Here is an 18,523-nt window from a genome sequence, read left to right on the forward strand (position 1 = left end):
TTTCCGGGAAAATTCATCCTCGTTTGATTTCCGAGAAAATCCAAGCAAAAACCCTGCAACCTGTTTGATTCCCAAGAAAATCCATCCCCCATTTGATTTCCGGGAAAATTCATCCTCGTTTGATTTCCGAGAAAATCCAAGCAAAAACCCCAAGGAAAACCAAAAAAATGGATTTTCTTTTGCTCCCTGTGTTTTCTGGATCCATTTTAGGGTCTCTTTGCTATTGTGCCATTGGATTTAAATTTCACGAACCTTGAATCAAAACTGAGAAATGGGAAAAATCAAGAAGAGGCGAGCGACTGTGCTGGAGATGAAAACGGGAAGAAAAAAAAAACACGGGAAACAGATTGTTTTTTTTTGTTTAATTTTGTTCTTTGAACAGTAAAAAAACGGGGAAAACAACATTTTGTTGTTCTCTAAATAGTGTCATTTTGAGAACACGGGGAACAACAAAAACAAAAATGACTCTCTCAACCAAACGAGTTTTTGGTGTTTTTTGTTTTCAAGAACAGAAAACAGTTCTTGAAAACATTAAACAAACATGCCATTGTTTTCTGTTTTTAGAAAACAACTTTTAATTGTTTTATCTTATTTTTAATTATTTTAAAAAATAATTATATAAATATATAAGATGATTAAAAATATGTTTAAAATATTTTAAGTTTTAAAATAAATTTTTGTTTTATAAAATATAAAATAACGATTTTTAAAATTATTATAAAATAGGTCGTAAGTCTTTTTTTCTTTTTTTTTTTTCTCCGGTGGTTGAATTTTCTCCATTGATTTAAATTCAACCACATACATGAAAGTATAAAAAAAAATTATAAAATTTCGTAAAACAACAAAGTGTATAAAATTTTTCTTGGAAAAAGACTCTGATTAATGCCCATATAAATAGAGATATACAAAACTTGAGACTCATGAAAAAGGATTTAATTCCTTCCTTTTTAGAGCCCAAAACACAATATTCTCACAAAAAATCCGAACAAAGATATACCATATGCCTCATTTTTCATGTTTCTATGTTTTAAAAACGTGATGCACCGACGACCGATTGATTGAAAACATGTGTGCATTTTCGTTTCTTCTTCGTTCAGCAACTTATTTTGAAGTTTGATTGAAGGGACCCATGCTTTCACAATCAACGGTTCTGCTTCAAAAACCCCTCCCAAACCCCCATTCAGTAATCTGTGTGGGTTTTTTTTTTCAAAACCCAACTGATTGAATTTCAATACCCCATTCAATTTGCTCACACCTCACCTACCTCCATGGTTTCCACCACGGAATTCATCTGGGTCTGCTTTACAAACCCAATTGGTTGTTGAATTTTGTGGGTTTGCTTTAGAAGTTCTGGGTCTGCTACAAAACCCCATTTTCTGGATCCAGATTGCAGCCCACCATCACCAAAAACTATGGTTTCTTTGCCTGGAGTGCTACCCATATGCCATTGGTCAAACAGATTTGCAGCTCCTGGGAATGCGAAGGCTTTGAATTGGAGGTCTCATGGGCAGAAGAGAAACATCGTCTGTGCTTGTATGGCGCCTCCCAGGAACTTGCGCACGGATGGATTTGCAGCCACAAAATTCAATGTAAAATCATTCTTGTTTTTGGCTTTTCGTTTTTTTGTTTTATATGGTTTTCTTTGGTTAGCTCGTTTTTTTTTTTTCCATTGGATTCTTTTTGTTTTTTGAAGAATACCATGAATTTGTTCTCATTTGGGTTCTCTCTTATTAGGATTCATCTCATCTAAAGAATCCAAGTGTTGATGGAGACCGTGAGGATGATTCTGATGTTCTTGTTGAGTGTAGAGATGTGTATAAGTCATTTGGGGAGAAGCACATCTTGAGAGGTGTGAGTTTTAAGGTAAATTTGGTTTAGTTTTCATTATAATTTTGTGGTAATATTTCTTTATATATACTTCTATAATGATAGATTATGCTATCTTTAATATTGAAATAGGAGGTTTATTTAGGAATCAGGGTTTTTAAACATATCTAAGAAAATTTCTTGTTGAATAATCATTTCTGCGGAGGAAGCCGGTTTGGCAAAACCATCTGAATCATCTTAGGAAATCTATTCCTGCTTTAAACCCCTTTTCTTTTGTTCATTTTGTCTTTGATTACTAGTACTTGGCAGTATGATTTGCTCCAAGTGGTGCATGGGTCATTAATCAGAAGAGTTTTGTTGGGCAGTGCCATAATAATTTTTTATTATTCTACTTTTTGAAATTGAAAGCAATGATGATTTTAGTTTCAGAGTTACCTTAGTGCCTAGAGTCCCAATTTGAAACATGTTTGGTAGGACTGATGACTTCCAACATATGACCCAAGAATATTATTGGATTATCTTTTTGATTGGTAATCCCAATCAGAGTATTCTTGGATTTTTGTAGTTTTAAACTTTTAGTTCTCAAAGGGATAAAAAGGAAAAAGAAAAAGCTAGAGATGACGATTACTAGTCTCTTCCTAAGCTTCTGTTACCACTCAATCCCCATGCTTCATTACTATATTTGTGTATGGATAATTGAAGACCCAGTGCCCTTTTATGTTTTTTCTTTCCTGGGAAAAAAATGTGGTTGTGGGTGAAAACACACAGCTCACCACCACCCAGGCACTCTTGCCTGTCCCCTTAACTCTCTTTTGAGCTTCGACAAGACTCCTTGCCTCTCGCCTCATGTCTCTTTCCTCCCTTCTCTTTCATTTCACCTCTTACTTTTACTTAGGCTAAAGAAAGCAGTACATGACCCGCCATTCATAAGGTGATTGACATACTTATTTGTCTCTTATAGTAGCAAAACCTAAAAATATGTTTGTCAACACTAATTTTGTTTCTGATCTTCAGAAAACAACCCAAACTTCAATAGTGGTAACAAAAAATCTTGCTTTTACATCAAAATTGGAAAAAATATGAGTACATGGATTTGGGTTCAAGTCCCCTTTCTCTTTCCTAACTACACATTTAACCAAAAAAAAAAAATCGAGACTCTCTCTCTATACATATAATGACCTGCTCCCTCTTATTAGATATTATGCATTCCCCCTCTCTTTCTTTGTGACAATTTGCTTTTCTCTTGACCCCTTTCTTTTCCTTTTCATGGTTGTAAAACACGTCTCTATGGTTAATAGAAGCTCTTTGTATTTGTAGTGCCAAAAATTTCTTTCCTTAATTGATGTGGTCTCTCACAATCCCTCGTCCCTCCATCCTAGCATAGGCACAATGTCATCCCTGTGTCTCATGGGATTGCAAGGCCAATCAAAATACTTACTCAAGACTCCCACATAGGGTTAAGGATTGACTTTGATAGTATTTGCAATGATTCACTTCTATTCATGTAGCTATTGTTCACCTTGGGCCAAGACCCTTATGACTTTAGAATGTGTTTACATAGTTAAGAGAAGCCTACAATATATATGTTATCGATAATTTCTCCCTAGCCAATATGAGATCTCACACACATATTATTACAAAATCAAGGTCACCTACTATGCCAATATCCTCTTCAAAGATTTCCTCTCCTTATAATTTTTTTTTTCTAAACTTATTTTGAACTTTTATGAGCATTGTTGGTGGCATATATTTATGTGTGACAATTGGATTGACTTGTTATCGTGATATTATATTCCATGAAAATAATAACTTATTCTTGTGTAATGTAGTAACTGTTGATAACAGCTACATTTATTTTTTACTTTCTTCTTTTCTACTTCTTTTTTCAATCTCAATGTGGCCATGTTTTCATTTTTCTTATATCTCTTTGTCAACAATCTCAAAGTGACAATAAACAAAGACTCTTAGAAACCAAAATGACCCCTTAGCTAGGTGCTCTTTATATATTTTTCGTGTACATGGGTCAGTGCCCCCTTTTTTGCGTGGTACCTTTTTAATGCAGTTTTTTATTAGTGCTCTTTGTATACTTCCTGTGTATATGGGTTGTGCCACCTTTTTGCTTGGGACCTTTTTAATGTAACTGTTTATTTGCCTATCGAATAGAAGAACATTGAGGAAGCCAAATGAATTAATAATGGAGAAGGTTAGTTTAAGGCTATGATAACCATACTCTCCAACTTCACCTAGTGTACCTGTGTGGACACAACATAGATGTGTGTGGGATCCTACTATATACTTGTACTTTGCTTCAGATTTGGCTATTTAATTTTGATTGATTCATTGATTTATTTTTATTTCAAGAATATTTAGAGATTAAGAAGAAAATATAAGAATAAAAGAAAAAAGTTAAGTTGAAGTCCTTATAAAAGATATATTTATTTTAATTGATTTCTATTTTTTTTTCCCCTTTTATTATGTTAATCCATATCTAAATTTTGAGTCCTTTGTAGCTGGTTCCTCAAATCCTAAATTTTAGAGTTAAAAGAATCTTACTCCTAGATATGTACCTGCACTTGACATCTTGGATTGGTTCAATAACCTTGGTAGGATGATTGATAGAGCTGAAAGCATGGAATAATTGGAATATCTCCAAACCTGTAGAGGTTGAGTTAAAGTTTACACCTTCAATTTGATGATGATATTATTATCTTCTCTTCTACTGAAGATTTCAAAATCCCCTGTCTTGATTTGAAATTGAATGCCATCAGTTAGATTTTTGAACAAAAGATAGATCTTCTTACGAGTGCCCTTTCTGGAATTGATGCCGGTGCATTCTGATTCCAAGGTTTGTAAGAGACTCTAAGCATTAGGAATTAGAGGCAAAGCAGGAATTCTTGGGAGCAATTAACAGTGTGCATTCCCAACTATAGAGATTTGGAAATTGTTTGTGCCACCAAAAGGGACCCTTTTTTGGTCAAATGGCAGTATGGGAGAGAATTCTAACCTTAGATCATCATCTTAAGGAGAGAGTATGGAGCATGTTTAACCGATGCTCTTTTGTAGAAGGAATGAGGAGTCTGTGAACCATTAATTAATCCACTGATCAATTGCTTGGGAGTTATAGTCCATGATTTTCTTCTGGATTCCTTTGGTTCTTCTTGTCTTGAAATAGAGGAATACAAGGACTTTTGAAGGGATAGAATCTGCAAAATCCAAAATTAAAGAGCTTATGCTACTCTCTTTACAGTCTTGGATAAAGGATGATTCTTTTAGTCAGAGGTGTTCTTCAATGCGTTCAGTTAGTTCCTTAAGTAGTACTAGACTTCTAGGTGATAAAATTTTCTATTGTGTTCCTTGTCATTCCTTGTATGGTTGGGCTTGACACTTTGAATATATGCCATACGTAAATGGGTTACTGATACGAAATATGGGATGAAAAATAATAAATTCTGTCTCTTAGATTGATTATACACACAGTTTTTATAGGAGATTACAAGAGAAGAAATAGAAAACAAGAGACATAATAGGAGACTAATTTATTCCTAAATCATAAAACCATCTATTTACAGAAATAGGAAACTAATAAAACTATCTATTTATAGAAATAGGAAACTAACAAAATTATCTATTTACAGAAATAGGAAACTAACATAATAGGAAAATAATTCTCCTATTTTTTTTTCAGCTCAACATTCCCCCCCAAGCTGAGGAATAGATGTCTTCCATTCCCAGCTTGAATACAAGATCGTGAAACATTGAACTGTTCAGCCCTTTTGTTAGAATATCAGCTAATTAATGTTCTGATGGAACATTGGACATACACACTACTCCTTCCTCCAATTTTTCTTTGATGAAAATGCCTATCAATCTCAATATGTTTTGTCCTATCGTGTTGTATAGAGTTATGAGCAATATTGATAGCTGACTTGTTGTCACAATAGAGCTTTATAGGACCATCCCACTTGATTCTCAAATCATCTAGAATAATCTTCAGCCAAAGTAGTTCACACAACCCTTGAACAATGACCCTAAACTCTGATTCTGCAGACGACCTTGTTACCACATTTTGCTTTTTACTTCTCCATGTTACGAGATTACCTCCAAGAAAAGTACAATACCCTGTAGTTGATCTTTGATCCACTAGGGAACCTGCATAGTCAGCATCGGTGTATGCTTCTAGAGCAAGAGTATTGTTTTTCTTGAACAACATTCCTTTCTTGGGGTTGCCTTTCAAGTAATGCAGCACCCTGTAAGCAGCTTGAAGATGAGGTTCTCTTGGATCATGCATGAATTGACTGATCACGCTCACCGAGTAGGCGATGTCTGGCCGAGTGTGAGTAAGGTATATGAGCCTACCAGCTAGCCTCTGGTACATTTTTTTATCCACCACTGGTTCTTCTTTAGCTTCTCCCAACTTATGGTTTGGATCCATTGGGGTAGAGACTGGTTTACACCCAATCTTCCTTGTTTTTGCCAATAAATCAGTCACATACTTTTGTTGAGAGATGAAGATCCCTTGTGTGGAATATGCCACCTCAATACCGAGGAAGTACTTCAGTTTCCCTAGTTCCTTTATTCTCAAACTCAGTTGCTAATCTCTGCTTCAATTCATGCTTTTCTCTCTCATCATTTCCAGTCACTATGATGTCGTTAACATAGACTAGAAGAGCAATTACTCCCCCTGAAGCCGAGTGCTTAATGAAGAGAGTGTGGTCACCTTGGCTTTGTTTGTACCCAAACTCTTTTATGACTTTTGCAAATCTCCCAAACCAAGCCTTAAGAGATTGTTTTAGCCCATAAAATGGCATTTTTCAGCTTGCACACCTTGTTACTTGTGTTTCTCTCAAATCTCGGTGGGATGTTCATGTAAATCCCTTGTCTCTTCGGAGACATCCGATAAAATTGGAACGATACAGAGAAGATTAGCATGCCCCCTGCGCAAGGATGACACGCACAAATCGAGAAATGGTCCAAATTTTTTTGGAGTGGCTAGCGGCCACTTAAGGGAGGGTAAGGGTGCTTGTTTTTTTGTGCTCTCGTTTTGAGGCTGATTTGTTTACTTCCTGTATGCTTGGTGGCCTTTGCCCTTTAATATATTTGTGTTATCTATAAAAAAAAAATGTTCATGTAAATCCCTTAATCTAAATCACCATGAAGAAATGCATTCTTAACATCATATTGTAGGAGTTGCCAATTGTAGTGGGCAGCCAGTGATAGCAGGATTCTTACAGTATTCATTTTTGCAACTGGAGCAAAAGTCTCCTGATAATCAACTTCATAAGTTTGAGTGTACCCTTTGGCTACCAATCTTGCTTTATGTCTCTCAAGAGATCCATCAGCCTTATATTTCAGTGTGAAAATCCACTTGCAATCAACAGTGTTTTTCCCTTTTGGTCTTTCAACAATCTTCCATGTTTTATTTTTTTCTAATGCACTCATCTCCTCTCTCATAGCATCCTTCCATTCCCTTTTTGTCAATGCCTCAGAAACAGTGTTAGGGATGATAGTGGTGTTTAGACTCACAATAAAATTCTTGTGGGTTGGTGATAGATGTTTAAGAGACACATAGTGTGATAGTTGATAGAGTGGTAGGTTAGTACATTTTTTGGTGCCTTTTCTAACAGCAATAGGAAGGTCTAGGTCTAGGTTGTCTGTTGAGTTAGTGGAAGTTTCACTAGGTTGTGTATGTAAAGGTGGGTTTGATCTTACCGTGATTTCATTCCCAGGATCTGAGTTGGATTCTTGGACCTGCTTTTGTTATGGAATGACCTTTTCCCTTGAATACAACTTAGGAACCTGTGGAAAATTGCGAGTGAACTAATCCTTGGAACAAATGAGGAAACATGACCTTTAAAACCCTAAAAGATGAATGACCTAGACGTAGGTGATACAACCAAATGGTATCTTTATTTGAGGAACTGAGAAAAGACAACGAAAAATTATTATTAGTTTTCTGAGATGATTCAAGGTGGTAAAGACCGCTCCTTTCCTTAGCAAGTCCAATCCTCCTCCCCGAAGAACACAATAAGAAGGAAAAAAATAGCATAACATTTAAGATCATAGATAAGCTTTTGAATGGAAACAAGGTTGGCCGACAATCTTGGTACATGGAGGACATTTTTAAGAATAAGGGTAGGTGTGATGTATATGTCTCCGAAACCTGCAATGGTAGCTAAAGAGCCATTGGCCACTACAATTTTCTTGTTACTTGGGCTTGGGGTATAAGTATTGAAAAGTTGAGATTTGGAGGTCATATGGTCTGTGGCACCGGAGTCTATTATCCAAGAGTCATCATAAACTCTGTGTGAGGCATTTATGCAAAAAGAGAGTGAAGGTGTACCTGAATTTTCCAACATCTTCCACGAAAAAACTTGATCTCTTGGAATTAAGGCAAATCGCGAAACAAAAAAATCAGTAGTAATGAAGGTTGGTAAAAGAACACGTGAATAAAAAAAAAATCCAGCTATGAAGGCCAGAAAAATGGCGATGAAAGCCAGAATGATGCCCAAGTCTTAAAAACCTACAGCTCTGATACTATGACACGAAATATGGGATGAAAAATAATAAATTTTGTCTTTTAGATTGATTATACACACAATTTATATAGGAGATTACAAGAGAATAAATAGACAACAATAGATATAATAGGAAACTAACTTATTCCTAAATCATAAAACTATCTATTTACAGAAATAGGAAACTAACATAATAGGAAAATAATTCTCCTATTTTATTTACAGCTCAACAGTTACACCCTTTGTGGTGCTCTGAAATTTCTTTGTTTGTGATAAAAAGCGTTTATATCTTTTGAGTTTTTGGTAATTTCAAAGAAATGAAAAAAAGAAAAAGAAAAATCATGATTTAATTGTTGGGGTCCCATAGTATGATGACTAGCACGCTTGTTATGTTTCACCTTTGAACTAACACACACCAGAACTGGCATTTTTATTCAGAACCATGAGCGGAGTGGATTTTTTTGTCTCTCTTTTCATATTTAGTTTCCCTTGAATTTTGGTTATGTTTTATCATTCTCTGTTTATTTTCTTACTTTAACCCATTTATAGATTAGACATGGGGAAGCTGTTGGGATTATTGGGCCTTCTGGCACTGGGAAATCAACAGTTCTGAAGATTATTGCGGGACTTCTTGCTCCAGACAAGGTAAACAATCTGATATGCTTTTTATACTGGCTTTGTAATGATCTTATCTTTGATTAGCTTAGTTATATGCTCTGTCATTAAGATTCTCTTATGGAGATTGTATCTGTGGGGCAGGGAGAGGTCTTAATCCGAGGTAGAAGGAGGCATGGTTTAATCAGTGACCAAGAGATATCTGGTCTTCGAATAGGCTTGGTAAAATACTTTTAAACTTTAGGTATTCTTTCCTGTCCTAAGTTATCATATTTCTAATCATGTAATTCTGTTTTCTTCTCTTCTGAAACAGGTCTTTCAGAGTGCTGCACTTTTTGATTCTTTAACTGTTCGTGAAAATGTTGGTTTCCTTTTGTAAGAGACAGTCTAGTTTATCTTTACAAATTTAATGTTTTTATGTTGTCTTGGTGGGGCTTAATTTTGACCTTTATTAGTTTTTTTACTATTCATGCTTCTCTTGACCTCCTAACACTGCCTATTTTCTTGAATTACTTAGATATGAAAACTCCAGCATGCCAGAGGATCAAATTCACGAGCTCGTTACAGAATCTTTGGCTGCTGTTGGATTGAAGGTATTGATTGAACTGTTAAATATTTCTAGTCAGGATAAGGTCATACAGTTTTTGAACTCACATACATTTGGTTTGATTTGATGGGGTTCGGACTCCGACCATTATTTTCAATGCCTCAACTAATATGCAAGTTGACAGCTCTACATGGACACTTTGTATTGGGTAAAGTACCTGTGTCAAACATGACATGGTTATGATCACCAGTTATGTTGGATACATCATGATGTGTTTGATAATGGAATTGAAAACTATGTCCTTAGTTATGGTACTTCTATGTTGCACAAGTACTTCCAAATAAGAGTCACTCATCTTAAACAGGCTTTCTGTCATAGAAATTTCATTTTACCCCATTGTGTATTTTGACTATTTAACCGTATCTCCTTATCCCAAGATTTGGAGGGGTTTTATGAATCTAAGAGTCATACATACACCTATTCCCAACATTCCTATCCTAGTCCATGTAAAATGGGTTAAAAGAATTTGATCACCATCTGATGGTCATGGGAGAATGGTTTTGACACACTAAACAAAATGTATAGAGTTTTTACTCAACATATTCTGTACACAACACTTAATTCTAGATATACATTTTTCTAAAGAGGTAAAAAGGTATTGATTATGAGAGAAATTGTGGTTTAGGTGTTCTGTATCTTTTGATAGTGTTGATCATTTATTAATATGAAGTAGTCTCCTTGAAGAAACTAGCAAGCGCTACTTGCTTGATCCTTGGCAATGTGCAACAACGTTATCAAGAAATCCTGGATTTTACAAGCTCAATAAATTATGTTGATATTGTATCAGATATTTCAGCTTGACTACTTTCTACACCCTCGCTTCCTCTTTACCTTTCTCAAAGGATGGAAAACTAAAGAAATCAGCTCAATCTTCTGATGGAGAAACCTTTTTTCTTTTTGGTTATAGGGAAATTTAACATAGTGTTTTGTGCAGGGCGTTGAGGAGCGGTTACCCTCTGAGTTGTCTGGTGGAATGAAGAAACGAGTTGCATTAGCTCGGTCTATTATTTTTGATACCACCAAGGATGCAATTGAACCAGAGGTATGTTCAATAGCTGAATAGAAGTAATATATCTTCTGTCATATTTTGCTTGAAGTATACTTGCAAGGATTTTTCTTTAACAGGTGAGGGTATTTCTAAGAATCCTTGTTGATCTTGGTTTTTATAATCAAAAGCATCCATTAATCTCCTCAGCTTGGCTTTTTGGCATCCATTAAGAGGGAAGCTCGATCTCAAGTCTTTCATAATGGATTCTACTCCCCAGAATGAGAGTTGAATGTTGGCATTGTTTTCCCATCATTTGTATTTCCCTCTCATTCTCCCAGGAATTTCAGTTTCTTATTAAATTGAAAAGAAAAAAAAACCGCTATGGCAATATCTGCCCCATAGACCCATCTGGAGCTCCCCTTGAGTTTTGATTTTCCTACCCATTAAGCAACAAATTTCTACGCTTCTTATGTATAGAACTTCCTAATGAGCCTAATGTTTGTATTCTTTCTCAAAAATAGGCACATCAAAGTCCAAACACAGTGAAGTTAATCCATTGTAATTGCACATGGATTGCTATGATACTTGTACTTTCCAAATTCACCCCTTACCCATGTCCACACAACATGACATGAGTGTGGGTGTGAGATACTTGTCAGATACTCCTATTTTGCTTTGGATATGACTTTTTGATTAATTGATTTATTCATTTAGCTTGCTATTACATTGAAAAAACACAGAATTTGAGATTATTTGGGAATAAGGAAGAAAAGATAGAGATAAAAGAAAAAAAAAAAGGAGGTTCTCATGAAAGATCTTTAATTTTAATTGATTTCTAATTGGTTTCTCTTTTTTTTTTTCCCCTTTTATTATACCTTCTCCATGTATCCATATCTAAAATTTGGATCCTTTTTAGGCAGTTCCCCATATCCTAAAATTTGGAGTTAAAAGAATCGGACTCCTTGATATGTGCCTACAACTAACACTTACACCCTAGTCCAAGCAACATGGATGTCTTGTTGGTAATTCAATCAATGTTCCTTCCCATATTGACTTAGTTGAACATCTGAATTGCATTTTCATCAAATAGTTGGTGCTGCTAATGCTATTTCATGATTGTAGTTTCTAGTTCATAATGCAAAGTGCTGGTGCTGTCTCTTGGACATGTATTGATATGCCATAGTCATATTCTATATTGCATGGATTCAAGTGCAAGTATGAGTGTATCTAATCCTTCAAAACTACAACCTTTATGATACAAGGACTTAGTTAAGAGGAATCTTAATAGCGGGTATGGATACTTGGATATGGCATAATAAAAGGGGGGAAAAGGGAAAAACCAATTAGAAATCAATCAAAGCAAAGATATCTTTGGTGAAGAACTCCCCATCTTTGTCTTTTATCCCTTTTTTTTTTTTTTTATCTCTGAATATTCTTATAATAGATCACTTTTCAGCAAGCTATCTATTTTTTCAAAGTATCATCTCCCAAGGAAGTTGAAAATTAAAAAATAAAAATGTGGAAAAAAAAAATCAGCCATATCCAAAGCAAAAGTAGAGAAGTACTTGATGAAGATCCTAGACCCATACCCAAATTGTGTCATGTCGATACAAAGCCAATGAGTGAAGTTGAAAAGTCTAAAGTATCATAAATTATGTTACTTTTCTCTATTTTTTGTTCTTTTTTCTTTTTTTCTTTTATTCTTTTTGACCATTTAGTTGGACATGTAACTTGCCTGAAGATAGACCTGTGCCTCTTATTGGTAGGAAAATTAAAACTTTAAAAGTAAGAGGAAATACAGTTATATCAGGGTGGTTTCTATGGTTTCTATAGCGAGGCATCTTGTACTTTTCTTCCTCTATTTATACTTTCTTCTAATCTTCATATAGTTATTTTATCAAAGTGAAGATTCTTTGTAGATTTTGACTTTGAATTCATGAGATTGGAAATGGAAGAAATGGACAATCTTCTATTCCATGGGTTTCATTTAGAAAGTTTCAATCTTTTGAACTTCCAAGGATTTAAGTTGGCGGGGAAAGGCTGTGATGGAGAACATTATAATTATTATTCTTTTGAGATACTTGGAAGGATTTGGAAGGAGAAACCAAACATATAAATAAATGGTTAATTGCAGATTCTATAAGAAGTTCTTGGAACTTGCAACTTCTACAGTGAACTTGGTTGATGTTTAGCACACTCATGGGTGGTAGTCCATTTGTCTAGTGATTCTGAGATCACTGACCAATCATTGAAGTATCTGCCAATGATGGTGACCTTGAAAACAAGAGGGCTCTGTTGGGAGGAAAAAAAGCCTTTGAGATTGCTCTGGCATGAAAAGGCCCATCCTCATTACCAACAAGAAGGTCCCAGCCTGCATATTAGACATTGCTGCTTGTTTACCTACCCATATAGATCAATATGAAGAGACCAAAGTGAAAAGGTTGGAATCTGCATCAAACATGTTGCTGCCATGTGTTAAGAAATACAATTTAATCAAAGTTAGACCATGTTACGAGCGCCAGTCTTGTTTGTAGCGTTTTTGTTCTAATTTTTGGTTTTCACTCCTGAATAGGTGCTATTATATGATGAACCAACTGCTGGGCTTGATCCAATCGCATCTACTGTAGTTGAAGATCTCATCCGCTCTGTCCATTTAAAAGAGGAAGATGCACCTGGGAAGCTTGGGAAGATTGCATCATATGTAGTTGTCACTCATCAACATAGTACCATTAGAAGAGCCGTTGACAGGTAGTGCTTCATACAAATGAGATGCATTTCTGAAAGTACAAGGCTTTGTCAGGAATTTATGTGGCTTTGTTCTGACATATCCTAAACTGATTGCCATTGTTATTATATAGGCTGTTGTTTCTTTATGATGGGAAAATCGTCTGGGAAGGAATGACTGATGAATTCACCACTTCAACAAACCCAATTGTTCAGCAGGTAATTACTGAAAACCATGTATCTGACTGACAATCTGGGTTGAAATCAAGAGAAGATCAATTGGTTGTTTGGATAGTGCCTCCCAAACTTCTTATCCAAGAAAAGTTCCTTCTCTTTGTTTTCTGAGATTCATCTAAGATTTGGGCCCATCTCTCACTCTATCCCCTGTGATTCAAGTTGAATCTGACAGACCCCTTCACTTGTGGTCTCATACCCACTTGTACACCCACTTGTAGGATTTGGACCCATAATATATATACCATCGTCTAACATTTAACCTACCAAAATTATCTAATCAGATCTGATTTTTTCTTTGTCTGCATCTTCAGTTTGCGTCTGGGAGCTTGGATGGACCAATTAGATATTAGAGCACATACTTCAGCATTTTAACTTAGAACACATCATCCATTCTTGGCTGCCCATGGAGTCTCCATTTCAGAATTTCATGAGGGAATGATTGTTGTTTGCCTTTGCCCATCTGAAACTGTCTGATGACATTCTTGGTCTGAAAGAAAATCAGGGCACCTGGCGGATGCCACTCTTGAATGAAGAGAAACCAATGGCAGGTGAAACGTTGACAGGACAGAATCCGTCTTTATTCTTATTATTTTTTTGATATGCCATTTAGCTTGAGATTCTGTAATTGGGCAGCCAAGATTAGGCCCAGTTTTAGGAAGAACATGCCCAGAAACAAAAATTTGTTATAGAGCTGAATAATGTTCCATGTATAACATAAAGGTGCGCTGTTTTTGCCCGTAATGCTGCATTCATTTAAGGTTTTTCCACAGAGACTTCCTGGTATTTGTGCCTATGGCTAATAAGCAGAAAGTTTTATAGATCTGCAGTTACTTTACATATTTGATTTATCATTGATGATTGCATTTGAATCCAGTTCGCATACAATGCAGATTCAGGTAAGGTTTTGTCCAAAAACATGAAATTCATCCTCTACAATGGTCAAATAGTTAGGACAATCCTGGGGAATCAATACGAGTGCAAACCCGGAAAAAGAGTGAGAAGAAAGGCCTAGAATCCATGGCACTTATGATTCCAAATAAGGGTTCGTATGAAATCTAACAAACCAAATGTACAATACTGCATTCAACATTCAACATCACAAGTGAAAATTCATTCGGTCCCTAGCTTGCAAGAAACTAAGAAACCCGAAACATATCACAGAAAGATGTTTTTTCAGTGAACTAAAGACAATAATGTTGAACCTGCAGCAGCTTCTAGCTCAGAGATTTACTCACAACTAACTGCAAGGACCCAGTAATGGACTCTTTTCACAAGCAATGTAAACCAAATTTCTAAAAGCGATTACAGCAGAAAGACAACCTATGAACGAATTTAAAGTAATGCACAAGAACACAGTTTCTTGCAATATGGCATTACAGAATTAGCTCAGGGATTTTACACAAAGATAAATGCAGAAACCCAGTAATGGCTTATTTTCACAGCCAATTAAAACCAAATTTCTAAAACTGACTGCAGCAGAGACAAATCCGTAAACAAATTCAAGGCATAAGAACACAGTTTCTTACAATACAGTGTTACAAAAATAACGTGCCAAAACGGTATAAAACTTCATCACTGAAAGGGAAGAAGGGATTGGTGATGAGCTCCATTTCTTGTAGAGTTGGTTCTATTTAGACAAGATGACAAGACAACAAAGATAGAAAAGAACAATGGGAATGTACAACAGAGTTTTCAGTTTCATATCAAATGCATTAAACTTTTGTCTGCATAATGTAATTTCTAGCTCGAGCCGAACAAAACATAGAAACAACACCAGAATAGAAACTAACAATGGCACTTACACCAAACACCCAAACTGAAATCGGTCCATCCTCCATTTCTTCTTTAAACGCCTTTGCAGGCACTGTTGGGATACTTGCCATCTCACATTTTCCACCTGAGGACTCCACGCACAATCCTGGATTCCCTGCAAATGCTCCTGGAAACCTCCAATAGCCCTGCTCCTTTGGAACAATACCAGAAAAGCAGTTGTATGAAAGATTCAAGAGCGTCAGATTTCGAAGGCTGGAAATGTTTTCTGGAATCTGACCCGACAAAGAATTATGCGACAAATCCAATATCCTTAATCTCTGCATCTTTTCTAAACCAGGAATCTGACCATCAAGAAAATTATATGATAAATTCAGGTATTCCAAACCCTGCAGTCCAAAGAGACCTGCAGGTATCTCACCATGTAGCAAATTTCCAGATAAATCAATTCCCACTGTTGAAAATAGATCATAGTTGAAGCTTAGTTCATTACTACCAGCAACAGTTGCAAAAGCTTTGATCTCAGGATCTTGGATTGTAATCAGTGGCTCCTCAGGGGTTCTTGGACCAATGTCATTGTAGTTGAAATTCAAGCTAATGTTGAAGTTACCATCCGGTATGAAGCCAGAGAACCTGTTGCCTGAAAGATCCATTGCTTGCATCATTTGGAATGTAAACAACCAATTGGGAAGAGCTCCGTTGAATTTATTTCGAGCCAAAGACAGGAACCTGAGATTTTGCCATTTGGTTATTGCATCATTTAAAGCTCCAGAGAGATTGTTGCAGCTGAAGTCTACAACCTCCAGTGATTTACAACCAGCCAACGTCAGAGGAATCTCCCCAGAAATCTTGTTGTTACTGATATCCAATATTTTCAAACTATCCAATGCATCAAGCTCTGGTTGAATCTCACCATAAAGATTGTTGTCATTCAATATCAAAGCAAGGAGCTGAAAACACCCAACAATGTTTGAAGGGATGGAACCTGAAAGCGAGTTGTGGGAAAGATCAATTACTTGCAGATAGGTCAAATTACCAATCCTGGCAGGGATTTCACCGGTGAGAAGATTATGAGAAAGAAACAGTGCCTGCAGACTTTTCAGTTCCGTAATCCTTGATGGAATTTCACCAGAGACTTGATTGTGTGAAAGGTCAAGAAGAACAAGCCCTGATTTGTCTGTTGTCTCTGCAATTTTACTCGGTAGAGGACCTGATAAGTCATTGAAACTCAAGTCTAGCACAAGAAGCTTCTCTGAAAACACAAGCCTTGGAGATATCTCATATTTTAACCCATTAGAGGATAGATTCAGCCGTGATAATGATCTAAGCGAAGCAATACATGTCGGTATTCCTCCCACGATTGAGTTATTTGCCAAATTGAGAACACTGAGAGATTCAACAGATGCCGAAAAACAAGGCAGAGTACCAGAAAGCTCATTAGAACCAAGATTTAGATAAACCAAAGGTTGATGAAACTCACCAACATTTCCCAACAAATAATTGTTTCCAAGATCCAAATATTCAAGTGATTCCAAGTAAAACAAACTTTTTGGAATTTTTCCTCTAAACATGTTGGAACTCAAGTCAAGTTTCTCAAGCTTTTTCGAGAAATTACCAATCCAACTAGGCAAAAAACCCCCCAAACCTTGGTTTCCATTCAACAAAAGCTCTCTCAAGTGCCTGAGTTTCACAAATGTACCAGGTATATCACCAGAAAACCTATTAAAACCAAGGTCTAGGGTTTTCAAACCCCAGATATTTCCAAAACACTGAGGAATTGTACCATTGAAATTGTTACGTGACAAAACTAGGGTTTCAAGAGTGGTGATCATGCACAACATGGGGTGAAGGGGTCCTGACAAGTTTATGGCTGTTAGGTTGAGGGAAATGAGCCAGCCAGTTTGATTATGGCAGGTGAGTCCAGCCCAACTGGTGCAGTTGAACCCAACCCATGTTGACAATGCTTGGTTAGGGTCTTGCAGCCATGATTTGAAGAGGAGTAGAGAGGCTTGGTGATCGGGGTTGAGTTCAACAGAAGCAGAAAGAGGTGGGTTTGGGTAGATCAGTAGTATCAACAAAAGCAGTGACAGTGGCAATGGCAATGAGTGATGTGGGTTAGGGTTTTTGTAGGGTTTGAGGGAAGAAGCATTCCCTTGAATTCCCATGAATCAGAGATGATTATGATGAATATGATGATGGGTTATGCCCAAAAATTCAAGAATGCGTGGTGTGGATTAGGGTCTTATGGGGTTGAAGAGAGGAAACAAACCCTTCAAGTTCCACAAATGAAAGAAGATTATGATGATGGGTATTAGGGGTTTTCTAGGGTTTAAGAGATGAAATCATGAAACAAACCCTCAAAGTCCCATAAGTGAAAGATGATTATGACATGAGTCATGCATTAAAAATAAAAATAAAAAATAAAAAATGGGCTGTTTAGCAGAGGCGTTTTTTCTAGGGTTTAAGTCTTAAGAGATGAAAACACACCCCTGAACTCCCATGACTGGATGATGATATGAAGGAGGAGGGTTACTACAATGGGTCATGCAAAAATAAAAATAAAAAGCTCAATTGGGGTTGTGTGGCTGAGGGGTTTTCTAGGGTTTAAGAAATGGAGGAAAAAAAAAACCCTTAAAGTCCTATGACTGGAAGATGATTATGATGCCAATAATGATGATTATGGAGAACGGTTATGCATTAAAAAAAAGCTAAGAAAACAGAGAGAGAGACAGAGACAGAGAAAAGAAGAAGAAGAAGAACCTGAAGAGGGAGTGAAAAAGGGCAGCATCAATTCATTGATTGAGTGGGGTGTAGCGACCATCAAAGCTCTCTCACTCCACTCAGCCCCCTCAGTGACTCCTTTCTCCTTTTTACTTTCCCTTTATTCTCTTTCTCTTTCTCTCTCTTTCCCTTTGTCTTGTTCCATACCCTTCAACTTTGCATGTGCCACTGGGTTCCACCATAAAATTTCTGCGTCTTCTTTCTTCCAAAATGCTGTAAAAATTATGAATTTGTTTGATATAAAACCACAATTTGAAGGTAAAACTTATATTTTATTGCTATAATTGAAAGTTGCAGTTTTAGGATAAAAAGGGAAAATATAATTTGAAGTAGTAGCCTTACACTGATTTTAGAAATAAATTTTTGATGGTAAGAATAAGATATCATTTTTTCCATATGGTATGGAAAAAATCGACCGGTTATTTTTTATATCTTGTCATTATTTATTTATTTTTTATT

The 18,523-nt window shown here is 36.2% G+C and overlaps 2 protein-coding genes and 1 non-coding gene across 3 annotated transcripts; 2 read left to right on the top strand and 1 right to left on the bottom strand.

Moving 5' to 3' along the window:
- Positions 1-925: 925 nt before the first annotated feature.
- Positions 926-14,254, top strand: LOC100246248 (protein TRIGALACTOSYLDIACYLGLYCEROL 3, chloroplastic). Its single transcript, XM_002272644.4, has 10 exons — positions 926-1,589; positions 1,735-1,863; positions 8,892-8,987; positions 9,102-9,179; positions 9,271-9,332; positions 9,475-9,550; positions 10,499-10,606; positions 13,125-13,300; positions 13,411-13,495; positions 13,825-14,254. Exons 1-10 carry the CDS (start codon positions 1,413-1,415, stop codon positions 13,861-13,863), a joined length of 1,026 nt encoding a protein of 341 aa, XP_002272680.1. The 5' UTR covers positions 926-1,412; the 3' UTR covers positions 13,864-14,254.
- On the top strand, positions 6,705-6,807 carry LOC132253693 (U6 spliceosomal RNA). The gene has a single exon (XR_009465579.1). It is a non-coding gene; the product is annotated as a U6 spliceosomal RNA (small nuclear RNA).
- A 667-nt stretch (positions 14,255-14,921) lies between the features above and the next one.
- On the bottom strand, positions 14,922-18,200 carry LOC100251384 (receptor-like protein CLAVATA2). Its single transcript, XM_002272607.5, has one exon. It carries the CDS (start codon positions 17,446-17,448, stop codon positions 15,226-15,228), a length of 2,223 nt encoding a protein of 740 aa, XP_002272643.1. The 5' UTR covers positions 17,449-18,200; the 3' UTR covers positions 14,922-15,225.
- Between the last annotated feature and the right edge of the window lie 323 nt (positions 18,201-18,523).

The sequence above is a fragment of the Vitis vinifera genome, chromosome 4 (assembly GCF_030704535.1).
Source record: "Vitis vinifera cultivar Pinot Noir 40024 chromosome 4, ASM3070453v1".
Taxonomy (NCBI): Eukaryota; Viridiplantae; Streptophyta; class Magnoliopsida; order Vitales; family Vitaceae; genus Vitis; species Vitis vinifera.